The sequence below is a fragment of the Furipterus horrens genome, unplaced genomic scaffold (assembly GCF_987537825.1).
Source record: "Furipterus horrens unplaced genomic scaffold, mFurHor1.1.pri manual_scaffold_12, whole genome shotgun sequence".
Classification (NCBI taxonomy): Eukaryota; Metazoa; Chordata; class Mammalia; order Chiroptera; family Furipteridae; genus Furipterus; species Furipterus horrens.
This window is the reverse complement of record NW_028327182.1, coordinates 49330018-49357936: the sequence shown is the minus strand read 5'-3', so window position 1 is coordinate 49357936 and position 27919 is coordinate 49330018. Positions and strand designations below refer to the sequence as shown.

The window sequence follows — 27919 nt, the reverse complement described above, 5'->3', positions numbered from 1 at the left end:
AAGCAACTTCCATTTATCAGAACATACTCTCTTCTAAAATAAAATCCCAATCCCTGAATATCTGACTGGCTAGTCTAAAGCTCTTATAATATTACTGAAATGAAACCAAGAGCCAGGAATCAAATAACATTCTTTAGGAGTAGAATTGGTTTCTAGACCAAGTCTTTTAAGGGTTTGTGAGACTTTAAAAATTCTGACTTCCTGAATTCAGAAATAATTTTTTTGTCTTGGATATCTGCAACAAAGTTATTCTTAGGTATTTCAAATGGTGGCGGATTCTGAATTATTTTGCATAAAAAGCAACCTTAGATATAATAAAAATCACCACCACAACTCAAAACATTCTACTTGTGGGGAGACATTCTCAGAGAAGCACTGTATTTTATGCTACTTGGAAACTTTAGATTTAATAATAGCCCTTCCATTAAATACAAAAACATTATTTTAAAATGTATAAAACTGCATCTTTTAAAGTTGGGTCTTAGATGTTACTTTAACAGTATTCATGAAGTATATAGTTATTTAGGAAGCTTACTCTTTTTGTTAAATCTGATTTTACTCACTATATATAGAAAACTAGATCTTTAAAAAAGTTTCTTCCTTTACATGATTATATCTTAAGATATGAAGAACCAAATTACTCTGTGGCTTTATTACATGATAAAAACAACACACAGGACTTTAGTCAAACAACTTTGTGATATTTATATTCCACTGCACAGATACGGGTTATACAAATTAGTAACAAGTTATTTTTTAAATTCCAAACATTTCTAAAATTTTATTACAGCAGATGCTTAGGATATTAAAACGTAGAGATGGAACTCATACTCTAAATAGTTAAATATGACACTGAAAATACTGCATACTTTAGAGAAAAATTAAATTGTGTGCTCAAATGCTCTATAACAACTAAATAGCAGGGCAACTAACAAATACAAATAGGTCACAGTGGTCTATCTTTCTGTATGCATTTATATGATTATTCTCTGGAAAATGCATAATTAAAACATAAAATTTTATACCTAAGATATATGGTGAAGTATACTACTATCTATGACTTTATACAACTACCAATTCAAAGATAAAAGACACCACACTTGGAAAGAAGAAAAGATTTTAAAGAGGAAATGGTTTTAATTGAATTAATGAGATGAAAAGATAGTGAAGCCCTGGATTGCTACTTACATGAAAGAAGATTTTTAAAAATAATCACTGCACAAAACACAAAGGGTAGGGTTATGCTGTGATATTAAATTTTTCCATGTTTTCCTTGATTGTTCAAGAACAAATTAAAGTTTCCACAGCAAATTTGTTTTCAAAATGCCGAATTGTAACACAATCGCTGACTTCACGTTTCTGAATACCTGTTTGGGAGGGGAAAGTTTTTAAATTTCTGATTCTTTAGTAATCATTACACATATTCATCCTTATTGCTATTATTTAGACATGAAAATATTTTACTCTATATTCCGTTAACTTCTAGCTTGATTTCTTAACATTAAAGAAAATAATCTGCCTCTTATATGAACTAAATGTCTTAAGAGATCTTAGCAACAATAACAATGCCATATGTATAAATTTTGAAATGTATCTTGACTATGGTGGTGAGTTGTTGAAACTTCACACTAAAAAGAGAGTACTTCATTATATGCATCAGTCTGACTTAAAAAAAAATTGTGAACCACTAAGATAATTTAAAAGTGTAAGGAATCAAGGGGGAGGTTTCAGGTGACTCATCAGCCTGAGGTAAGAGAACAGTATTATTAAAAGTGTTAATTAATAAAAGCCAGGAAAGCACTTTTACTGGATGCTGCAGTTCCAAAGAAATCACACCATAGTGTATATGAATGTCATTTCTTCCTTTCATACATTCTGTCACATGTAATTTCATTTAATTTTTTAATAGTCTTCAAAGGAAATGGGAAGATACTGTCATCCTTATTTTTTCAGGTGAGAAAGCAAAGATTAAGTGATTTTGGTAAAGCTATATTACTTGTGTCAATGCTCTTAATTCTTCAGCCAAATTCCTTAGTAATTAACCTAACTGTGATTATCTTCAATGAGATCCAAAAGGCAAAGAGAGGGCTTAGAATCCAGATCCCTGAGCATACACCTGACGAGCTTCTCCAGAGACCCTCTGGATAAAAAGAATCCTTGCAGTACCAAAGGGGTAGGATGGAAAGTGGGACTGGGTGACTACACGGAAAGTAACCCTCCAGCATCTCAAGGCATTGACATGTCACATTCACCTGTTCTATCTGAAGAGTAGATTTAGAGTTAAGATGATTCTTCACAAATCTACAAACATAACAAGGACAAAATAGATTTTTTTTTTCCCTCTCATGACAAGCATATTGGTGACAACAACCAGCCTATATCTAAATCTAGTTGAATGCAATGAAATAAAACAAACTTTTCTACCAGCACTTTAAAAAGTATTACCTTTAATGGTTTCTCTGCGTTGCAATTTATAAGTTTCCTTGTCATGGCACAGTCGATAAATAAAGGAACCCAGGTGGTCAACGTTTTCAATGCGATCAGTGATAACCATGTGTTCATGAATCAGATATGACTGAGGCAAATAGGTTCCAGCCTACAGTTGGAAAAGAACATATTAAATAAATATCTCAAGGCCTACATTGAACAGACAAGGAAAATAAACAAAATTTTTAGAGATTATAGCTGGAATAGAGGCTGGCAAACTACTGCCCACTATCTGTTTTAATAAATAAAGTTTTATCGAAAGACAGTTATGCTCATTTGTTTACATATTGTCTATGGCATCAGAATTGAACAGTTGTTAAAAATCTTATTTTTTGAAAATCTCCTATTTATCACCTGCCCCTTTAGGAAAGCTTAAATATAAAGATTATATTTTAATTTCAAAATTAAAAGGGGGAAAAAAATCTAAAACTATGAGTTCTAGTTCCTCTTAGCTGTACTTCCAGTAAAATGGGCTTCTATAGGGCTAGTTTCTAAAAAAATAAAAATAAAAAAAAATAAAATTCCAAGATGCTATAGCAGCATCATTAATAAGAAGTATTTAAAATTTTATACCTTAATGTTAATAAGTAACTCCAGCAGGTTTCTGGGTGGCATAACAATGGAAGTGTTCAGAGGAATCACATAGCACTTATCCAGGTTGAGATCTAAATAGGCTGTGAGTTTCTGGGAAGAAAAAGATGCATTTTTGTTAGATTAATATTTATAACACAGGCTGTAAGAACTGGGCTTTTCAAAGAACGATCTGTTACCTTTAGAATGGGTTGGCTTTAGAATGTGTAAATCACTTGTACATCAATAAATCAAGACTTTGCTGGGATAGGAATGGAAGTAGTAATGGGAGAAGAAAAATTATTGCGACTAAGAAGTAAAATTCTGCCTTGGCTGGTGTGGCTCAGTGAATTGAGCACCAGCTTGCGAACTGAACGGTCCCCGGCTCGATTTCCAGTCAGGTCACATGCCTGGATTACAGGCCAGGTCCCCAGCTGGGGGCGTGTGAGAGGCAACCGATTAATGTATCTCTTGCACACTGATGTTTCTTTCCCTTTCACCCTTCCTTCCCCCATCTCTAAAATTAAATAAATAAAATGTAAAATTCTTATCAGGGGTTTGTTTCTATAGTAAATGATAATAAACTATTAAAATTAACTGTAAATAACCTATCACCTGATTAAGAGATTTAGTTAGTTCCCTCACTTATAAACCCTAATGCCCTCCAAGGCATCCACTGTGTGTAAAAATAAACTCCTCGCCTATGCATCTAGAATACTATTAGTTAATACCATCCTTAGAGAATTGACTTAATAGTCAATTGAATGATTATCTGTGTTTTTGTGATTAGGTAAGAAACCCTGGTTAGAAAGACTGTCAACGGGATGGTTTTGAGGGTTCAAATGAGTTAACTAAACCATGTAAATAAACTCTTAGATTTTAAGAGCTCAGTTAAGTGTTAGATATTACTATTTACTATTTGCTTTGGACAAGGTTTATTACTTTGAAGTAACTTTTTAAACTGGCTTATAAACATTCATCAGATTATTTTATCAGGAACAAAATGTTTGCAAAGCTAACTTCAGTGATGTCTGAATGTTTAAAATGGCAAACATATACCGATATAAACTGTACAAGTAACATGAGAAATTCTGAATCCTGGTTTGAAAAAACAAAACATTCTTGAGACAAAAATTACTGGGAGAAGGTAAATATCAACTAAATATTAAATAATATATGCTACCATGTTAATTTTCTTAGATGTGATAATTATGTGGATATGCAGATGAAATCCTCATTTTTACGAGATAAGAGCTTATGTATCTAGGGGTTAATAATCAAATGTGAAAAACATAGATGAAGAAAATGATAAAATTTTGTAACCAGGTGGAGAATTTGGGAAATCAACTTTTCTGCATTACATAACAATTTTCATTAGCTGGGGGGAAATGTAGGATGAGAACTTAAAAATAGATTAACGAGCCCATTGAATATTGACAGTTTATTTTTGTAGGACAGAAGAAAACCAAGTTTATTTTTTTAAGTAAGAAATAAACTCTAAACAGAATAAATTAGCAAATATAGAAATTAAAACTATAAAAGCATAATAAATTAAAGGCCTTGCATTCTTTTTACAGTTTGGGACAGCTTGCTCACCTTGTTAAAGTCATGAACAATGTTGGCAGGATCACTATCTGCAAACTCTGGGACAGGCACGCTGATGAATTCAACTTCTTCTTCCTCAAAGATCTTAATATTTTCCTCAATTGTCTGGTAACGAGCGGCTGGGACATCTGCAGAAGGCTCATTTAAGATGACATCATCTTTGATGTACTTTATTCCACAGTAGTACACATCATCTGGCTACAGAGAGTTTAAACATGTTTTCAGCAATTCAATGGGAGACAAGTTTTTAAATGTAAGCATTACGTAAGCTGCCACCTCTATCTAAATAGTAGTTTGCTTGCAAACTTACTTTTATATGACAAGTCAGACAGTTTAATTACAGAATTCACATTCTTTAAGATCAGGTTTTGAAGTATTATTAAAAACAGCTTCAGAAGGAGAAAAGCAGCTGATTTCCCCTTTTTGTGATGCACAAAAATAGAATATAAAAGCAATTATCCACCTAGTGACAAGTAAATTTGAAGAAACACAGGACTATTTCTACCAATAGGCATTATGGATGTTTCTTCTGAAAGAACACAATTTTAAAACGCCTGAGATATGATTCACTGATTCGATAATTTTTCTCAGATTAGTCGAGAGATAATTTTTCTGAAATTTCTATAGGTATACAAAGGTCTAGTTTTTTCCTTAAAATATATCACAATTAAGTGGAAAATATCACATTAAACCAAATTATAAAGATTATAAAAAGTATACATATATAATAAAGACCAGGAGTATGTAACAAAACATTAAGACAGCAAATATCTCTGGACAGTAAAACTACAAATGACATTTCCTTTATTAAATATATGTCATAAAAACTGCATTAAACAAGGATAAGTAGTATTTCAGTAATGTCTATTAACATACCATCATCTTGAAAAACAAAGAAAATGAACATGAAATTTATACATCCTCTGGCAGCATAGTTCAAAATCAGTTATTTAAATTATTTCAATAAAATCTATTTGCCAACATTTTCTCTAAATTTAAAAAATATTAAAGCATTTGAGGTAGTCAGTTATAAAGCTCATATCTCAAGATTCCCCAAGGAGAAAAAAAAAAAAAACCTACTGAATTATTGCCCAGAAAAATATATCACAAAACAGAGATCATAATTATGATCAAGAGAAAAATCTGAATTAACCCCACTAGAATTATTATTAAATACCTAAGTTTCAAATAACCTCCATCTTAAGTTACTTCAACATTTCTGCTGAAGTCACACAATTCTTTGGACAAACTAATACCTGACAGAGGATGAGAGAAGTACTCCAGCGCATTCCTCTGTCTAAAAGGCTGTCAGTAACAGGTTGAGGAGACTTTTAAACACAGCTTCAAAATAGGACCACCACTCTGTCTAAAAACTCACAGAAAATAGTGTACGCTTAGAGCAAGTTAGGACCAACTTTCTAAGGAAAAGCAAAAAAGTTCTCAGCATTTTCTCACTTACTTGAAGTGCAAAATATTTGTACAGGTATGCTCCTCCTAGAATGACACCTGCAAGCATAAATGCGAGTCCGAAACACATGCACCAACACCAGGCTCTTCTCTGGCCAACTGGTACTACTTCCTCTGGGTCCTAAAATATAAAAATAGACTGATGGTCAACATCACATTTCCAGTAAGAATCACAGAAAGGTTAGGACTGAAAGAAATCTTCAAAATTGTTTTATAAACAAAAATAAAAAGACCAAGAACTCAGGTGTCTAATTAAGATCAAAGTGGTGGTGCTAAGACTCATCATAATGGCTCTAGAGCTAAGAAACCAGTTCTTTGGGAGGGTTCTGTCTTGTAACTCCCAATACCCCACCTGCTACCCATATCTCTATAGCAATACTATGCTCCATAACTTCTATTTTCTGTGTACATTTGATGATTAATATGCCTCCTAACATATAAAAATTCAGAAAAGGTTACAACACAACTTTGTTATGCAATATTATGGTGCTCAGCCTTATATAGTACATCTTCAGGATATAATTATTTGTCAAGTTCTGAAATACTCCCTTTCCCCTCCAAACACAGTCCCTCCACTTTGTCACTTCAGAGTAATAGCTAATTTCTTGTTTGTACCCAGTGTTATGTGCAAACACCAAAGGAGATTAGCTGCTGGCATTACATTATTAGTAGCTCAAGAAATAATATAGTCAACAATATTGCGATAACTATATGGTGCCAGGTAGGTACTGGAAATATCAGGGAGAACACTGCAAAGTATATGATTGTCTAACCAGTAAGCTGTGAGAGTGTTCTACAATACTTTGCTGTAGTAGGCATACTTATCAATATAGTGGATACATAAGATGAATACACTGCAGAGGAGTAGTATGTAATGAAAATAACACTACAATTCCATGTAAGATATTCTACCTGTGAATAAAAAGTTAAAAGAATTCCATAAAGTCATAGGTAATTCGACAAGTGAATGATAAAGTACAGTGTTTTGCTTGAGCCCTTATGTGACTGACAGAAATACCCAGGGAGTTAAGAAATAGTCCCTAAAAAAAGAGAAAAAATAGTTCCTCGCATAATAGGATGGAGACAGAGTGGAGGTATGGGAATAGTCACTTCCAAACATTCGGTATCAGCTGTTGAGACAGTCAGATGTGTGTACAACACCCACCATTTAGCAGGGTCTCTTTTCTAGTAGCACATAAGCGAATGGCCAACGATCATGGGCAGACACTTGTAAAAGATATGCAGCCCTATCAAATTGATGACAAGTTTCTAGGCCTTTTGGTATATCATTCTTAACTGGTCAGCAAACAATGATTTCAAGAACATATACTATGTTTTAGGCATTGGTTATATAGCTTTTGTCAAGAAGAGATCATTTAAAATCAGCCTGAAAAACAAATATGCAAAAAGAAGATAGGCATGGCATGGGTTCTAACAGGAAAGTGGAGAAAGCACAGAAGAAGGGATGATGTTGTTTAGGGAAGACTCCTCAGGGGAGAAAGTACTGAAATATAATGTTGAAGGACAAATATTCATTACCCACACAGAAGACAGAGTTAAAGGGCATTATATGTAGGGCAAAAAATGAATGAAATCATGAACTAGAATACATATCTCCAACGGTCACATATGGTATGGCTGAAGTGCCCAATATGGTAGGAAGGGGTACAGTGGATTGAGCACCAGCCTACAAACCAAAGGGCCGCTGGTTTGATTCCCAGTCAGGGCACTGCCTGAGTTGCAGGCCAGGTCCCCAGTTAGGGACACTCTAGAGGCACCACACATTGTTTTTTTCCCTTGCTTTCTCTCTCCCTTTCCCTCTCTAAAATAAATAAATGAATGAAAACTTTTAACTTAAAAAAAGTGACTATGTATGCCATGCTATGGAGTTTGAACTCTCATGTTCATTCAAAAATTACATTTTAGGTCTCTGCTCTCCATCATGCAAGAATATAAAGAGAAGACAGCCATCTACAAAGCAGGTAGCAGGCTCTCACCGGAAGTGAACCTTGGCATGGGACTTCCCAGCTTCTAGACTATAAAACATAAATGTTTTTGTTTAAGCGAAAAAACAATCAAACAAAAAACACACTTTAAGACTATGACAATAAAACAAAAAATTTAAATTTCTACAAGAATTTAATTTATAAAAATACTTTACTTATCCACGAGCCATTTGTTCAACACCTCAACAATGTGAACCATGGCTTAAGAATCAGAAAATAAAAATCTTTGAATAGCCAAAACAGACCCAAAATCATGAAATCTTATCAGATATTCAAAGTTAAACTAATCTCTTTTCTCTCTAAATTTATAGTAATCATTTTCTACCTTGCATTAGAATTAACTCACATACAGATCTTATCTCTCCCTACTAAGCTATAAGGTTCTTCTAAGTATCCATTCATATTCATTTTGTAAATACTACAGTCATACAGGTATGTGCTGCAAGACATTTCTGTCAAGGATGTGCAAATAGGAAGGTGGTCCCACAAGATTATAATGGAGATGAAAATTTGCTATAGGGTAATGACTTCACAGTTGTCATAAAGCAACATGTTACTCCTGTGTTTGTGGTGATACTGGTGTAAACAAACCCACTGCACTGCCAGCTGAATAAAAGTAAAGCATATAGAATTATGTACAGTACATAGTACTTGATAATGATAATAAACGTTACTAGTTTATGTATTTAACAGTATACTTTTTATTTTTATCTTAGAGTGCACTCTTTTTTACTGGGTTGGCCAAAAAGTCCATTTAGTTTTTCTCTAAAATAAAACACATTTTTCATTTTCACCAATAACCTTGCTGTAAGGTCTCGATTTGATCGCCATCAACTTCAACTTGTCTACCTGACTGTAGAGCATCATTCAGCGAGAAATCTTCAGCACAAAACTTCGCAAATCACTTTTGACACATTTGATCAGTCACAGCACCTTCTCCATACACTGCACAAATCTTTTATTGTGTTTCAGTTCTGTGTTTACCTTTCTTGAAATAATACAGCACAATATGCTGAAAATGTTGCATATTTTCTTCCATTTTCAATATTAAAATGGCTACACAAAACCTCACCAATTTTGATGTGTGTTTTTTTAAATGCAGGCTGATATGGCAGCTGTAAAGATACAATCTAACAAAACTGTTTCAAATGAAGTTAAATACAACTAAGCACTACTAGAGCCATATTAGGGAAAAAAATTAAAGGAACTTTTTGGTCAACCCAATACTTACACCCCCTACAAAAAAAGTTTGCTGTAGAACACTATGCCATGTTATACTGAAAAAAGCCTCATACATCTCCTGTCTACCTCATCTCTTGATTGCATCATTTTCTCTTGTGCATGATTTAATCTCTTATAGTTTTGTATAGTGCATGCTGTGTAGGTTTGTAGCCTAGGAGCAATAGCTTATGCCATATAAGTATGTAGTAGACTATTCTATCCAAGTTTATTTAAGTATACTTTATAACAGTGACTTTCAACTGGTAGGCCAAAGAATTTTTAAAACATGCAATACCTGACTAATCAGGGGCACTTAGATTGTCAAAGTAAAAAAATGACTAAAGCCAACACAACAATAGCTATCTGTGTGAATGTTCGATATTATACTTTTTTTTTTTGGTCAGATCAGCAAAAAAAAAAAAAAAAAAAAAAAAAATTTTTTTTTGGTGTGTTGCAGAATTTTAGTAATTAATTTATGTGAGCCATGAGATGAAAAAGGTTGAAAATCCCTACTCTATAATGTTCACATAATGATAAAATCGCTAACACATTTCTCAGCATGGATTCCCCATCATTAGGCTATACCGGTAGCTCACAGCCAACCTTGCACTTAGTTGGTATTCAACAAATATTTGATGAACGAATGAAATTCAGATTTAAAAAAAAAACCTTGTTGTTGTTGTTTTTAATGACCCATAAAAGTTACATCAGCAGCCAGTATGATAATAATATGGGTGGGAGCAACATAAGAATTCACGACAAACAGTGGCTACTTAGCAAAGAAATTAGCCCTAAGTACTTACTTAACCCAGTTCAACATTTATTAAGGGCCTGTTATTTGCAATATACTATGTTAGATCCTGTGGGAAATTCAAGTGTGATTAAGACATGGTTCATATCTTAAGCAATTTACAGCCAAAAATAACATTATGTATGACAAGTAGATGACATATCATACAACCTGAGTCATGTAGAGGAATTAAAAATTTTTCAAGATAGAAAAGTTTTAATCTAAGCAATTTATTAAATGTATTTGGAGTGATTAAAATTTAACACTTGAGCCCTAGCTGGTGTGGCTCAGTGGATTGAGTGCTGGCCTGTGAACCAAAAGTCACTGGTTCAATTCCCAGTCAGGGCACATGCCTGCATTGGGGCCATGTCCCCAGTTGGGGGCTCACGAGAGGCAACCAGTGAATGTCTTTCACACATTGATGCTTCTCTTTCTCCCTCCCTTCCCCCCTCTCTAAAAATAAATAAAATCTAAAAATATATATACATATGTATAAATTAATAAAAAAATTAATATTTGAAAGAGTAAGCTTAAAGAAAAAAAGCCACATATAAAAGATTAAGAAGAAAACCCCACAACTATCTCAAAATATGTAGAAAATGCATCTGACAACCTCCCAACTCCCATTCATAATAAAATCCCTTTGCAAACTAGGAAGAGGTGAAAGTTTTTAACATGAATAAAGCTAAACATCAACAACTTACAGCAAATCTCATACTTAATGGTTATACTTCAGACTTACACTATACCCTTTCAAATTAGAAATATGAGGGATGTTCTTTAAAATTGATTCTTTGTATCCCTTCAATATTGTACTAGAGATCCTAGCTAGTATACAAATGATAAGAATAGGAACAGATACAAAGATTAGAAAAAGAAAAAAAACCCCACAAAGCTGTCATGTGTAAGTAATATAACTGTCTATTGAAAATCCAAGGAAGTCAGATCATTCAAATTAGAGTTCTGTGAGATTGCTGAGGATCAGTAATTTAAAAAAAATCAACTGAGTCATTCATAATTGCCCCAAATGAGAAACAACACATATATCCTCTCACTATGAATGGATATATCTGTATAAAATTTGGTAGTTATAATGAATCAAAAACATGTAAGTGAAAGAAGTCCAACACAAAAGACTACTCACTGCATGATTCCATTCCGGGAAAGGCAAAGCTATAATGACAAAAAGCTGCCATGACCAAGGACTGGTGAAGGGAAGATAGCAGACACATGAGGAAACCTTTGAGCCTGGTGGAAATGTTTCGTATCTCTTGTAGTGGTGAATATATTACTTCATACAATTACTACAAATTCAATCAAATTGTACACATAATATGGGTCAGTTTTATTGCGTGTAAATTATATTTCAATATGGGGAGTGAGGGAAAAAATCAACTGAGGTCCTACATACCAGGCAATAAAAGAAAGTCCAACAACACTAAGTGCTGGAGAAAGTATGCAATAATAAGAATTGGGACCTTTCATACAGTTGACAATAGTACAACTGTTTTGGAGAATAATTTGGCAGCAACTAATAAAATGAAAGATATATACTCTTATGACTCAACAATTCCATTTCTAGGACTATAGTCCAGATAGGCTTTTGTACATATACATAGATAGGTCCAATAATGATTACTGCAGAATTGTTAATGAGAAAAACATGGAAATAACCTAAATGTCCATCAAGTGGAGAATTAATTATTACAGGTTCATATAATAATAGCCCCGGCTGGTGCAGCTCAGTGGACTGAGTGTCAGCCCATGAACCAAAGGGTTGCTGGTTCAATTCCCAGTCAGGGCACATGCTGAGGTCGTGGGCCAGATCCCCAGTTGGGGGCATGCGAGAGGCAACCACACATTGATGTTTCACTCCCTCTGTGGCTTCCTCCCTTCCCCCTGCTCTAAAACTAAATAAAATCTTTTTTTTAAAAAGTGAAAATGAAATCAACTAGCACTTGATTTTGAGATAAATCTCAGAAACATAATGCTGAACAAAAAAACACATACAAAAAAAAAAAAATAGGCAAGGCAAGTTGGCTAATACATACAGTCTATGATACCTAAGACTTTAAAAACATAAAATGGTATTACAGGTTCTCTTTTGTATGCTTGGATTACTTCTTAATAAAAGAACAACAAAAATAAATAAGAAAAAGGAAAATCGCTCATGAACAAGACCTTCTTCACTGGGGTACACAAACTTTATCTAGCCTAATTTAAAATAAGTTACATAAACATACCCTCTCCAGGTACTGCAATAAAACTGATGCACTTTAAATTATGCTGATGAGGTAAAAGATCTCCCACAGGTGCTGTACAATTACCATTTCTAATCTTTCCAAAACCTCAAGTTTTTATTCCAGTTTATAAATGAAGACACTTAAGCACATACTGGCCCTTAGTCACCCCTCAACAGCAGGTATAGAAAACCATGACTTTCAAAAGCATCCTCTCTCTCGCACTGTACTAATTTCTGGTCCAAATAAATTTTATCATATGATAAAAGTAAAACTTTTAATTACATTTTAAGCAAAATGAAGAACAAATTCTGTTCTGGTACTCCAATTACTTAAGAATTAGGTCACCTCAATCAGTTCCTTAAGAAGCTTCAGAAATGTGCTTCAATTATAAACTCAGACAAAATACAAGGGTTTTCATATAATTTTTATTCTGTTCCCATATTAACAAAGTACTTCATATCCCCTTCTTTTAAGGATGATTGAAGAGACATTTTTTCAAAGCTCTCAAATATACTGTTTTGCATTACTATAGCAAATGCAACAATGCTTTAAGAACCAGAATACTAAATCTGTTAAGATTAAAAATTATATTACAAAAGAAAAAAAAAAAAGGAAGGAAAAGAAAAAGCAATATCATAAAAACACTTCAGGTGTAAAAATAACAGAAATACAGAAAAGAATCAATACAATTTATTCAACTCACAGTAGCATGAACTACTGAACCTTCAGAAGTAGATTTAGAAACATGTACATATGAAAACATATTTGGTAATATGGATAAATATGGGGATGCATTGGCCAGCAGCCCATGGATGTGTTGTTTGGAGTGTATACTGTTCTCCAAAATATAGAATTAGCTGACAACACTTAAAACATCTAATCTTCAAATTTTTAAAAATGGATTTCTGATTAATGGTCTAGTTTTCTCAACTCTTTTCTCATCATTTTTGTCCCCAGTTGAAAACAAAACACACTAAGTTCTTGTCTACATCACATGGTTTTAAACTCTGATCCTTATTTTCATCTATGACTAGATATGCTCCCTTCTGAGAACCTACTTTTATAAAGCCACTAGTCTAAACCACTTTCCCCATATAAAGGAGTTTGGGTTCTGGGTTTTAGGGACTGGATTAATATGGTTAATAAAACACCTTAATCATTTAAAAGACAGAACAGGCATTTTTTTTGCAAATAACAAATCTAAACAGTTGGCCTCAGCAAACCAAAAATGGAGGCAGAGAGGAGCAGGAATTGGATCAGTCCAAAGAAAACCCTAGTCCCATGGCTACAGATATCAAAGAGCTGTTTCCCAGAAAAGGTAAAACGAGAATGACAGAAGGCCACTTATGTTGTAATACCATCTGTATGACATTCTAGAAAAGGCAAGCTCTAGAAACAGAAAACAGGGAGGAGGTGAGAGAAAGGAATGACTACAAAGTGGTATGGTGGAATTTCTGGGGTGTGAGGAAAATATTCGGCATATGACTATATACATTTGTCAAAATTACCAGAACTGTATGCCTTAAAAAGGCTAAATATTTCAGTATTCAACACTCCGGTAAACTCAAATTCCTTCTCTTTCCCAATTTATGAGCAGCTAGGACAGGTCCCCCCCACCCCCAAGACCCATTAAATGATAGTAAAGAAGCTGAAAAAATATATAAAACTGTAAGAAAGAGAAGAGAAAAATAAGATTGATAGCAGAAAATAAATGTTAAAATTCTGGAGAATAGAAAAGTTGGACAAGCGGTATTTAATTTCTCCATCTTAGTTACACCTCATCATAAATGTAGATTATCGCACACGGTTGCTGTGGGAATTAATGAAAAAATGTATGTGAAGCATTTAAATCACTGTTTGGTACATAGTAAAAAGGAAATGCTTAATAAGTGACAGCTATTATTATTCCCATCACCAAATGGCTTAGCTGGGAAAGGTAATCTGAAACCAGTATCTGCTAAGGTTGAAGCCAATAAAAAGCAATCTACAGCAGAATGAAAGGCCAATTGGAAAAAGACTTACATTACTGAAGAGCAAAATTAAATCACTTTCTATTCCGGTAAGAATTTTAAAATAAACCAACAAAAACCCTGATTATCATTTAAAATTTACTTTAAAAATTTCCAAAATGTTTTATTGACTATATTCTTAGAACTACAAAAATTATGTTGAAGATTGCGCCAACTTATTATTATTAAGCCATTAAAAAAATCAAACATTTGTTTGCATTTTCTCATTCATTTAAATCAGTATTTGAAGTTTGCTTTCTCATTTGACTTTTCAAATAAGATTGATACTATCTCAACTATGGTGGCAAAGTCCATAGCGGAAATGTCACATCTGACATACCAAAAGGAAGCAGTTTTCCAAGTGATTACCATTTACAGGAATAACAGTTATTGCATTAGTCTGTCCTTGGAAGAGGGGAAGGTTTTAAAAATGCAAATTACATGTCTACAAAATAGATTTCTCATTAACATCTACTACTGTTAACAAACCTACAATATACAAGCAGCAACACAGGCACAAAAAGAAATTAAAATTCAAAGCCATTGCATAACAATCTATTGTGAGAAATCTATAAAATCTGGACCAACTACTGAAATTACATAAAATTAGCACAGGCCTAGGTTTAAAAAATAGGTCAGAACTTCAGAACTAAAAAATGAGAGACTCAGAGAGAGCAGGCTGACAGCTGGGGGAGAGGGCAGGAGAGGGGGAGGAATTGAGCGAAAAAGAAAAAGAAAAAAGAGAACTCATAGACAGGGACAACAGTGTGGTGATGGCGGTCCAAGTAGAGGAGGATATGGGGGTATAAATGATGATGGACAAAGACTTTACTTGGGGTGGTAAACACACAAAACAGTGTAGAGATGATGTGTTGAAGAACTGTGCACTTGAAACCTGTATAATTTTTTTAATCAGTGTCACCCCAATAAATTTAATAAAAATAATAATAAAATAAAAATAAATAAATAATCAGGCTGAAATGCTTTTAGTGCTAGAACTTAACTTAATCACGTTTATACAATCAGGAATAAACAGAGTATCTGGTCGAAGCAGAATATTAACATATAAATACGTACCTTTAAAATCTCCCATTCTTTTTTCTACATATTTTTAATCCATTTCCTGTTTTCTCCAAGATGGCAGCTGCAGCAGTTACCACAAGATAACTCGTGGATTAGTGTCAAGATTAGAAGGCAGAAAAAGAGCAACCTATTCTCGACTCATTTGTGTATAAACCTTGGATCTTAATGTTACTCAACAAGATAATTACACATTCATATTCAAATATGAATAATCCATTTAAAATGCAGAACTTTTAATAAGAAAATTCCAAGTATATTGTTCCAAGAGCATAAAATAATTTGAATGTGGCAAGTTTTATCTTCTGTCCAAGTTGAAAATTTTGTAAGTTATACAAGATGACTACTAGAAAAGTAATTCCAGTTCTTGAGATCAGGGATATTTGTCTCCATATAGTGAACATGTAAAAAGTGCTTTGAACCCTATGCCTGGTACCAAATGCACGTACAATAAATATTCTGTAGTCATTTGATCTTGTTCACTTATTTCACCACTCCCCTAGCTCTTGGATCCAGGGGTGTTGTTTTCTTGTGAAAGCAGACACAGACATTTAAGTAGGTTGTGATTAATTTGGTTTACCTAATTAGTTTGTCTGAGTTACGCTAGTTGTTTCTTGAATGCTATGGTGCTTAGTAATTTTAAAATTCCTAGTCTAGTGTTTGGCCATGCAGGAGGTGCCTCTGCATATATCATCAGTTTAGTTTTCAGAAAGAAAAAGATCCAGTGTGGAAGGACCATGAAAAGTCCAATACATCATTTTACAGATAAATACAATGAAAGCCAGAGAAGCTAAGTAAGATTATTTGTGCACTATCATAGAACTAATAAGGCTTAAATATCATCTGACTCCATGTGCACCTTAAGGAAGGAAAAGCATGAAGCTATTAATTAGGTCAACCACCTAATAGCTCAGGTAATAGGTAAAGTGACACCATGTCACAACTGGATAATACTTATATCCAACAACAGCAAAACAAACTAACACACAAACAAAAACAGCCTGAGTTCCTACAGAATTGCTATCATAATGAGTTTACTTCAATCGAACCACAGATACAGTAAGAGCAACGTCTTAGATTTTTACTTATTTATCAAATTACAAAGCACAGTAACAAAAAGTATTAGAATCATATGCACTGAACCAAAGCAATAAAGAAAAAGAAATTCAGGCACATCAGTATAAAAGTACTTCAAAATAAATGAAAAAGATATTAATTATGAAACAAAACCTAAGGTAAGAGTAATAAAGCCACAAATCAAAACCACAAAGTTGATAGTGAGCTGTTGCTCTAAAATTACTCATGAAAGAGACAGTCTGAGGACTTTAAAGAGGGAGAACAGAAAATGCTTTATATATCTTTCTTTAGGCCATCTTGTCTGACCTTAAACTAGTGCTAATAATAATGCAGATGGTTTCCATTGTTATCTATTATTAATTAAGTCTACTTTTAATATTAAAGGAAATATTCTAATAAATCTTTAAAAAGCTATCAAGATAGCTAAGTTGAAAGTCCTACTATTGATTTCCAGTTAAACATCAATCTTTACTTCCTCCTGAAAGCTAGATAGGGTAATAGTAAGAAGGACAAACAACAGGCCAAGATGGAGGCATAGGTAGACACCCTGCGCCTCCTCTACTACTAAGAAGGAATACAACTACTTCAAAACTGGAGACAGCCAGAAGTTCCAGAAAATCAAGCTGCATGGAAGTCCAACAAACAAAGATATAAACAAGAAATTCTTATCCAGACAGGTAGGATGGGCAAAGAGGGAGGGACAGAGAGGGTGGAGAGGACTCAGAAATAGCTGCTGTGGCCTGCCGGTGAAGAGCACCGTCACACATTTTAAAAAGTAGGGAGGGACACCTGGGGAGTGCTCCCAGCACCAGACAAGACTGTGCAGCTCACATTGTTCCAGCGCCAGGGAAAAGAAAGCCTCATTGCTCTGACTGTGAAAACAAGTGGGGGGTTGGGGCAGAGAAAGAAACTGCCGGTCTCTCAGCACAGTTAGTTTGTTTAGAGGCTCCCAAGGTCCTACAACATCTACAGACCCACCTACTCTGGGAACCATAGCCAGGGCAACATCTAGAGGAGGACCAGTCATATGGGAAGCAGGAGAAGTGCTTGGAAAAGGGGCAAGTGCTGAGCAAGCGGCACTGTTCCCTCTCAGACCCTTCTCCGACATACAGCACTGCAACGTGCTGAAAGGGTAGCCCCATACTGACAAATGCCTAAGGCTCTGCCCCTTACAAAAACAGGCGCGACAGCTCTACCTAAGACACAGAGGCAAACACAGGCACCTGTCAAGTTAAGGAGAGAGAGAAGTATGGTCCAAAAGAGGGAACAGATCAAAGTTCCAGTGGGAGAACTAAGTGACGAGGAGATAACCAACCTAACAGATGTATAGCTGAAAACACTGGTGATAAAGATACTCACAGATTTGACAGATATGCTTGAGTAGAGCAAATGCATAAGGGCAGAAGTGAAGGCTATGCTAAGTGAAACAAAATAAAATCCACATGAAACCAATGATGAAGGGAAGGAAACGGGTTCAAGTCAACAATTTGTAACAAAAGGAAGAAATAAACAGTCAACAAGTACAGAATGAAGAAACAAGAATTGAAAAAATGAGGAGAGGCTTAGGAAACTCTTTAAACATACAAACATCTGAATCATATAGATGCCAGAAGGAGAAGAGGAAAAGCAAGAAATTGAAAACTGATTTGAAAAAATAATGAAGAAAAACTTTCCATATTTGGTGAAGGAAATAGACATACAAGTCCAGGAAGCACAAAGAGTCCCAAACAAGCTAGACCCAAAGAGGACCACACCAAGGCACATCATCAAAATGCCAAGGTTCAAGAGAAAGAGAGAATCTTAAAAGCAGCATGAGAGAAGCAGAGAGTTACCCACAAAGGGGTTCCTATAAGACTATCAGCTGATTTCTCAAAAGAAACTTTGCGGCAAGGAAGGACTAGCTAGAAGTACATATTCAAAGTGATGAAAAGCAAGGACCTACAACCAAGATTACAAACTCTATCCAGCAAAGCTATCATTTAGAATGGAAGGGCAGATAAAGTGCTCCCCAGACAAGGTAAAGCTAAAGGAATTCATCATCACCACGCCATTATTACATGAAATGTTAAAGGGATTAATTTAAGAAAAAGATGATCAAAACTATGAACATTAAAATGACAACAAATTCACAGCTATCAACAACTGAATCTAAAAAATAAAAACAAACTAAGCAAAAAACAGAAAAGGAACAGGATCATAGGTATGGGGATCATTTGGAGGGTTATCGGGGGGGGGGAGTGGGGAAATGGTACAAGAATTAAGAAGCATAATTGGTAGGTACAAAATAGGGGGAAGTTAAGAATAATATAGGAAAGAGTGAAGTCAAAGAACTTATATACATGACCCATGGACATGAACTAAGGGGATGGGGGGACTGCTGGAGAGAATGGGGGTGCTGGGTGGAGGGGAGCAAAGGGAAATGAAATTGGGACAACTGTAACAGTCTAATCAATAAAATATACTTTTAAAAAAAGGATAAACAAATAAATAAACCTTAAGCCCGAGAATTAAAACGAGTGACAACAGACAATCTGTATCAATAAAAATTCTGGAAGCTGAAAGTTTCAGGAAAAGTCTCAAGCTTCTAGAAGGAAATAACAAAACTGGCCACAAAGAACCAGGAGCATTGCCATCAAAACGCTGGAAGGAAAAAAATTACTTTTAATCTAGAATTTTATACCCAGATAAATTATTAATTACATGTGAAGATAAAGATTCTCAGACATGCAAAGCAAGTTTTAAAAAAATTTATCTCAGACACTTTTTTTCAGATTCATAAAACTGCAGCTCTAACATGGGATGGAAGAAAAGGTAATTCAATACCAGGAATGTAATTACTCTCAGGGCACCTGCATAGCAACATGCCTGGAATGCAACCAGTCCAGATGATAAGACTGAAAAATAACAAGTGGAATATTACCAAAAAAACAGGAAATATGATAAGCTATCTGGTAAGTTTGTATATACGGAAAAGAAATTATACTGCTGTCAGAGAGTCTGATGAATTAGCAATAAATACACAGAAAAATAAGCAGCCTTCCCTCACCCTAAGGAGCAATCATCAATAAAAAAGTTTTGTATGAGAAAGGAAGAAGTATAAAGTCATTGTATTCTATGCAAATGTAAATAATGTTTGTCAATTATAATAAAAGCAAAAAATATCAATTTAACCAGAAACTAATATAACTATGCCAGGAGAATAGATTATGTGTGTAATATGTAAAAATACATAGAAAAACTAAATATTTACTTTTAATATTAGAAAGCCAGTAGGTAATACACAGAAGTGCCAAAAAAACAAACAAACAAAAACACACCACACCCAAAAATAAACAGAAACCATGAAACAGCAGTATAAGCAAGTATTTAAAGTAATTCTCCAAATGTGGTTCAGGGGCACCCTTTCAGGGGATCCACAGGTCAGAATTATTCTTATAATAAAACCAAGGCACTGTTTTCTTCATTCTCATTCTCTGCCTAGTATACAGGGAGTGTTCCAAAGGCTAAATGTGTGATACTACAACAGGCTGCCTATAGAACCTGATATGCAAATCCAGCCGTCTTCTATTACCCTACTCAGTAAAGAGTTCTACAAAAGTGTAAAACAAGGTTACTCTTAGCTACTGAATGCTAAAACTGTGATTCTCAATAGTCAGGTATTGAGTGCATGTTTTAAAAATTCTTACACCAGTGTGCTGCAGCACATCAGATGAAAATCACTGTGCTAAAGAGTTTTTATATTGCAGGAATGCATCCTCTCCAGTTAGTGGGGGACTATGTGTGAAATAGCAATAATACTACTATCTAATCGACATGTGAGGGAAAGTAATATTACAAAAACAAGAATGAGGGGAATAAAGTGGGACTCTGATAGGGATGGTGCAAAAGCACTCAAATTTGATGAGTTTCTAATGCACTGTTATCACCCCAACACTTTACTGTATTTTACAAATGAGGAAATGGGACTGGAAGGATTTCAAACTTGCCCAAGTTAACATTCAGGTCACAATATTATCTCATTTGCCAGCAGAATCTAACACTACCTGAAAATGGCTTTAGACTTGAGGCATTAATATATAAAAACAAAAAATGAGTAATGTTCTGCTTAATTTTTTCTATCTTGAAGTCTGCTACTCCTAAAAATCTTTAAGATAAGTTTACTTAAAACAGTGACATCTGCCAAGCTGAATCAAAGCAAAAAGGAAACCTGGGTAAATACTACATTTGTCTCACATCATATACTGTTTTATGAATGCCAAACCCTGTGACCAACTAGTAGTTGTAATAATTGTAACAGAGTAATAATAATAGTAGCTAGTATCTATTGAGTCCTACTCTGTTAAAGCCATTGTGATAATTTTACAGATTATCATAGTTCCTATTTTGTGTATGAAGAAACTGAGACAGAGCTGAAGTAACTAACCCAAGCTTCATAGTAAATGGTAGAGGCAGGATTTAAACTGAATTATATTGTCTTGAGTCCTCAGTAACTAGATAATATTTCTTCCTGAATTGCACCTCTCTACTCTTTGAGGGGACTGGGGCAAAAAGGAAAAATATTCTATTGATCACCCCCTCAGCCATTTAAAAATGTAAAAATCATTCTCAGTTCATGGGCCATATAAAAACAAGCAGCAGCAGGCCATATTTGGGCCCATGAACCATAATTTGCCAGCACTGCTCTTCACTATAAAGGAGACAGAAAAACAGTGGTCTATGTCAGGTCTTTAGTGCTAAAATTCTTGCATAAATTAGCTGATTTCAATTAAAAATCCTGATTCTAGTGTGCATTTTAAAATGAGACGGTCAAGCAACACTGAATCGATTTTCTTTTTTTACTAAAAATGAAAAACAGCCCTGGCTGGTGTGGCTCAGCGGATCGAGCGCCAGCCTGCAAACCGAACGGTCACTGGTTCGATTCCCAGTCAGGGCACATGCCTGGGTTGTGGGCCAGATGCCCAGGTGGGGGCGCATGACAGGCAACCACACAGTGATGTTTCTGTCTCTTTCTCCCTCCCTTACCCTTTCTCTAAAAATAAATAAATAAAATCTTTTTTTAAAATGAAGAATGTTCTAACTTGTTTAATATGCAAAGAGCCCAGCTTCAGTAATTCATCTGCTTGGGCCCAGAAGACACTGAGTTTACTCTCTGCTTAATATGACTAGCATTGCACTAGCTAAAACTGATGGAGTTGGGAAATATTTTTCATAGTATTTAAATGAAAGCAAGAAAATGACAATTTTTTCTACAAAATCTAATGGAGCAGTATATACAGCAGTACAGAAATACTTAGAAAAGTTGGCTAATATATTTTAAGAAATGCAGATCTTAGATCAACTAGCTCTTAAAATAATTTTTCCCAGCATAAAGATGGGTCTTCTTTTGAATGCCGCAGTGATCCAAGTGATTTATTTAACAAGGCAACTTACTTACCTGTCTGGCTCCATATTAAATAATTTTAAACATTATAATCATATTTAAAGCAAAAAAACAAACAAACAAACAAACAAAAAAAGCCCTCAACATTTAGGCTTCATTTTTAACCTATTCTGCAAAACATAGACTTAAATTCTTAAAAATAATTCTGCCATTAAAAGTTAAACATTCAAATTACAAAAATCCATCAAAACTAGGCCAAAGAAGGCTTATGCAAATATTCAAAATCTCAAAGTATTAAATATTTGACACCATACTTGGTGTCAATTTCCCAATAAATTTCCAAGATATTTAACTTCAAAATATTAGTGTTTATAAATTGTACATATTTTATTCCAACATTAATTTTTTTCTGACATATTTACATGAGCTCTAAGTCATAAAATTACTGCTGGAAACTCATCAGCATTAAAAGATAAAACATTAAATGAAAAAAATCCCTCTATAATAAAAAGAATTTCCTCATTTCTTTATTATTATTATTTTTTAATTTCTTTTTAGAGACGGGAAGAAAGGAAGGGAAGGAGAGAAATATTGATGTACAAGAGATACAATGATCGGTTGCCTCTCGCATGCCCCCGACTGGGGACCTGGCCTGCAACCCAGGAATGTGTCCTGACTGGGAATCGAACCAGCGACCTTTGAGTTCACAGGATGGCACTTAATCCATTGAAGCACAACAGCCAGGGCTCCCATTTCTGTAACTAAAGACTCAGATTCTTCTGCTTCAGAATATTCCTGACTTTTCTCCAAATGGCAGAACTATAGAAATATTTCATAAAAGTTCTTTTCACCATTAACCAATTTAAGAATGTAAAAAATCTTCAATTGTTTAAAGTCATTTTGTTTATTCAATTTTGGTAACAAAAGGAATAATTATATTGTCAATTTCCTTAAAGCTATTAAAAATATATATCACAAATACTGATTACGGGGATAATTACTATTAAATAATTTTTCAACAATTTTCTTAGGGTCAAATCTGTAATAAAATTTCCAATTTTCAGCTGTCTACCCTGTAAAAGATTCGCATTGTTAATCTTTGTGCGAAGAACATAAGAGAATCAAGAAATAACTCTTTACACATAATATAAGCTTCTTGAAAACACAGATCCAAAATTACATGTAAAGACAAAAACCTCATTCAGAAGCTCAAAACTGTCAAATCCTTTAACAGGTAGCTGTCGTGGCCTGAAGAAATTCTTCGATGCTCCTTCAGCCTGGGCACTAATAAGAAGTACCAACTTTACCAGAAAGTTGAAAAGAATATAAATTCATCAATACATCTGAGGAAAAAACATTTTTTCCTGGCTCTTCCGCTATTGATGATAATGATAGACAAAGCAGTCCACGAAACTTTAGTTATAATGTGAATATTTCCTTTTGAAAAACCAAAATGCCTTTCAAACAGACATTTCAATATTTAAGTTGGATATGATAGAACTAAGAAAAATAAAATGTCCCACAATTAATACCAAGAACATTTTTCAATGTACATTGTAAGCAAGACAAGTTTCAGCAATACATAATGAAAAACCTCAAGTTAAATTCTAAATCAACTTCAAAAAGCTTGTAACTATGTGTTCCAAGAGATATTTCTAGTTAAACACTTTTCTACTCACTTAAACCTCTCTTACATGGCAGAGTTGAATTCCATGTCATTAAAGGCTTATTGATTTTGCCAGAGATAATATACTTGCTTGTCTAGTCCGGAGAAAATATGTTTAAGATGACACTGGGAATACCCTAAGCAGGTAACTTGTCCTCCAACTACACAATATGCAACCTTGTCCATTCTCTATAGCAGCACCAACAGTAGCAGCAGCCAGTGGGGCATGTGTACACAAGAGGTCCTGCCAAGTCACATGGTATGCATGGAACAATTAATTTATCTCCCAGTACTAAAACTTCACTTCAGGTATCAATAACTTCATGGAGAACCAAAATGTAATGACTATAAAGTTTTTACTGAGTGATGTTTACAAATACTAGGTAATGAATGACAAGCACTTGTTAAAGAGAACCTAGCTCCCACTCCCCACTAAAGAGTATCACATTCTAGTAAATGTCATCATGTATTTTATGTCTTTCCTTTCCTCCACTCCCCACCCCCACACACACACACAAAAAAAACACCAGAAAAACAATGACGACCGCCGCCGCCGCCACCTCAAAATTATATTACCAAACCCTCCAGCACAGGAAATGCCAGGAAGTGTAAAGAAAATAGCTACTTTGTGATGGGCAACTCAGACCTTACCAGATTAGTAGTCCTTCACTTTTTCTCAAGCTTCCCGTCCTCCCCCATCTTCTCCCCTACAAAGCACTTTACTTTTAAGACGTCTACAACTCCAATATAGGTAGAGAAGAGACAAGACAACTTATCAGCAAAACGCTGTATGAGAATAGCTTTTTTGAGGTCAGGAATTGGGAAAGATGTTTCATAATTAGGCATTACAACAAAATGAGTTGTTGATAACTATTGTTCTACAGTGAGGTAACACAAAATGAGTATTTGATATATTACACAATATCTCTATCCATCTCCTTCTCTTTGACTTATATTGCTACTTAATATGAGGAAGGAATATAACATGTTCAACATGGGAAGGATGAAAGGGAACAGCCTGGTTAGGGTGAGGAGATACTTATTTTTCACAATGAAGACAAATGAATTCCTGCCAAATATATAATCCTAGCATCTTCAAAGAATTTTAAAGCTGGAAGAGTCTTTACAGACCATTTGGTACCAACCCTCTCATCTTACAGACAAAAAAAAAACAAAACTAAAATCTTAAGCCAAAGTTCAAACAGTTAAATAATGACAGAACTGGGACTTCTGACTCAGAATATTAAATATTCTTTGATATTTGCAAATCTATAGTAAACAGTTTTTCAAAGTTCAACGTTACAAACAAAAACATAAATGAATTTCTGCCTATAACGTAAAACTGCATATAATTTTAAATTCACCTGTTACACAAAACATACATAGTACTATTTACTGTTTATATTCTTCTAAGAGCTTTGTGCTAACTGGGACAGGTGGAGGAAGATGAATCTTAAGGGAAAAATATAGGAAAAGCATAAATAGCAAGTTGGTTGAGACAAAGTAATCAATAGACAAGGATTAGAGTTAGCAGCTACTGAGAAGACAAGATTGAAAAATGAGGCAACAGAACCACTTCCAGGGGTTCTCACCCTGAAGTGAAGGAAGAGCTAAAGAACTAGCAAAAGATAAGAGCAGTGTAAAGTACTGGAATGTGTTACATAAGCCCACTGACTGGAGTAATAGAATTCTTGAAGCATAAAGCAGTGAAATCTGTACTTTTAAGTCAGAATCCTAAGATGATACAACAGTACATTTTTAAGGATATTGTGGTCTAGCAGGGTTAAAGGTATTACAAATTCTTGTTCGAGAGTTCTGGTCCATAACTAGCTTTACTTGATCCTCTCAACCAAGGAGTCAAGGCAATGCCTCAGAAGGGTGATTCTGTGCAGAATCCAGGCAGTCAAAACTCGGCAGTTACTTGTACAGCCACCCCAGGGAGCCAGAGAACATTATATAATCACTGCCCAAGCTCTAAGAGGAAGAGACAGTTTTTTCACAAATGTCTGTTATAAAGGTTTTCATTTATCATTAAGTAACGGACTGATTATAAGGATTCTGCTTTTCAATGTGAAACAGTATTTTGTCACTCATTGAAGTCTTTGAGCGTATAGCTATAAAAAGAATTACTCATTTTTTTATCTGCCCCTTCATCCATGACTTCTGAATGGTCACAAAGGAAAACTCTCCCTCACAACTTAGTTCCATTATTTTTCTTTGCATATGGGGATCTGAGGAAATAGAAACGGAAAACAAAGCACAGAGCTAGGAATGGTTACGTTTTTACCGCTGCTATGACCACAAAATTTGCATGCGGTGAAATTGTGAGAAAGTCTGAGGATCTAAAAACAAGGTCATCATTTCAGAAATGACAGGAAATGTAAAAGTTACATTTAAAGCTACCCAGCAAATTAATTCTAATTTCTGCGTAGTTTCAAATCTCCTTCAATACAGTGGAACACAGTAAAGCTGTCTGAAGTTACATGAGATCGACGCTTTCCCCCTCTCCCATTTTTTTTTAAATGAGAGGAATCATATTTGTTTATACGATTTAAAAAGAGATATAACAGAATTAAAACATATCTATGTTTATGTATTTGAGACTGTTGTGACTGGTCACTTGACTATCAATCTATTACAGGTACAATGAATGTTACATAAATATAAAGATAAGATAATAATTTGCTGCTGGAATTATGGCCTTTGCGTTCCAAACATTTTCTTTGAAGACCAAACTGTTTGCAATAAATTCAGAAAAATAATACCAATACCCAACCTCTCAATCCTTTTCAGGGAATTAGTTTACTGTTCCTATTTCAAGGCAAGGCAGTCATTTAAAAAATCAACCCCTGACCTTTGTATCTTCAACTAGAACACTTCCAAATATAAGTACAGGCTAACATTTTTACATTCAAATTAAGATCATATTCTTAAACATTTTTATAGTATATTGGTGGCCTATTTTTCAGCCTGTTTTTCAGTAGTAATTTTCATTAGACTATATAAAATAATGCTTATTACTCATATCTGCACACATAGATTACTGAGTTTTTCAAGTTAAAACTAAGTTTACCCTACGGATAACAGGTCTTGAAAAATGCTAACAAATCAGCATAATCATGGTTTCACTCCGCATTTTACTTAGGGCTAAAAGAGGGATTCTGTAAAATAAAGGAGAATTTTATAAGAGGCGTAGGACAAATTTCCTACATTTAGTTTCACTGAGCCCAAGGGGTCCTATAAAGATGTTGATATAATTTAAAAGCCAACTGTCGGTTTTACACTAACATCACATAGTAATTACGGATCTTTACCTGCAATGTTGATTATAACTAAAATCAACATTCAGAACCTGATCTGAGCACCTTCACCTTGGTTTCCCTGATCCGCTAATCTGAACGCCTTCACCTTGGTTTCCCCGATCCTCTCCTTGTTCCCTCTCCAAACCCCACCCTTAAGTTCACCTGCCAATACCGAAGGGACAAGGGAAAAGGAGGTAAAGAAGAAAATGCTTTTAATATTAAGAGGCTTACAGTAGCTGGACTTAGTCCAAGTACTGTTCGGCCTAGAAACGAAAAGTAGGAAGCAACAGAGGTTTAGGCTTGTAAAGACGTCAGCCATTTTAGGCACATTAGTTATACTGGGAGGAAGTGCCAAACTGTTGTTTTTGTGATTCTGCTTGTCTTCGCTGGTCTCCAAGTCGAACGAAACCAGTCCTGGTCCCACGAACATTCCCCCAACTGCACCAACGACCATGAACTCGGCACAATTCTTCAATCCCTCTCTCTCTAGGCCTACCAAGCCCCCAATACTGTGTTAGGCGCCGCTTCCTGTACACGTACTTTCTTACAAAGCTGCAGCTGCGGCAGAAGAAGGGTAGCAGCCCGAGAAAAAGGGAGAGCTCGGCTCCCTCTAGGGCGCGCACCCCAGGCCGGGTGCCAAGCCACTTCGGCGCGCAAAGACGCAACAGCGCAGCGCAGCTGCCCCGGCCTAGCCAAGCGCCCACTCCCGGGCCCTCCCAGGCTCTCGAACCTTGCAGTCCACCGCGACGGCGTCAGTGGGGATGATGAGCGCCTCCTCGCTGCTTTTGGGTTCGTCCTTCTTGGCTTCCTTCTGGGCCAAAGCTGAGTTGAACGTCACCTTCACCATGGCGCAGCCTGGGGTGCCCTTTGAGGGCAGCGGCGGGCTTGAGGTACGGGCTGCGGCTCCTCGACCAGGTCCCGAGTGGGTTTCAACAGCGGCTAAGCACGACCAGGCGGTTCCGCAGAAGCTGAGCTAACAACTGCAGCACAGCTCTCGCAGCCTCCCAGCTCCCGGG

The 27919-nt window shown here is 35.2% G+C and overlaps 1 protein-coding gene across 1 annotated transcript; it reads right to left on the bottom strand.

The window, feature by feature from the left end:
- Positions 1-680: 680 nt before the first annotated feature.
- ITM2B (integral membrane protein 2B) lies at positions 681-27919 on the bottom strand. Its single transcript, XM_090258476.1, has 6 exons — positions 27634-27919; positions 6122-6250; positions 4654-4860; positions 3061-3171; positions 2446-2596; positions 681-1367 (listed from the first exon to the last, which is right to left on the bottom strand). Exons 1-6 carry the CDS (start codon positions 27748-27750, stop codon positions 1282-1284), a joined length of 801 nt encoding a protein of 266 aa, XP_090114602.1. The 5' UTR covers positions 27751-27919; the 3' UTR covers positions 681-1281.

Excerpts from the sequence above, each read along its gene's own strand:
- ITM2B (XM_090258476.1), bottom strand. The coding sequence starts at position 27,750 with ATGGTGAAGGTGACGTTCAACTCAGCTTTGGCCCAGAAGGAAGCCAAG. Across the intron at positions 6,251-27,633 it reads CCGTCGCGGTGGACTGCAAG|GACCCAGAGGAAGTAGTACC; the intron begins GTTCGAGAGCCT and ends TTTATATTTTAG. Across the intron at positions 2,597-3,060 it reads AGTTACTTATTAACATTAAG|GCTGGAACCTATTTGCCTCA; the intron begins GTATAAAATTTT and ends TTCCAACTGTAG.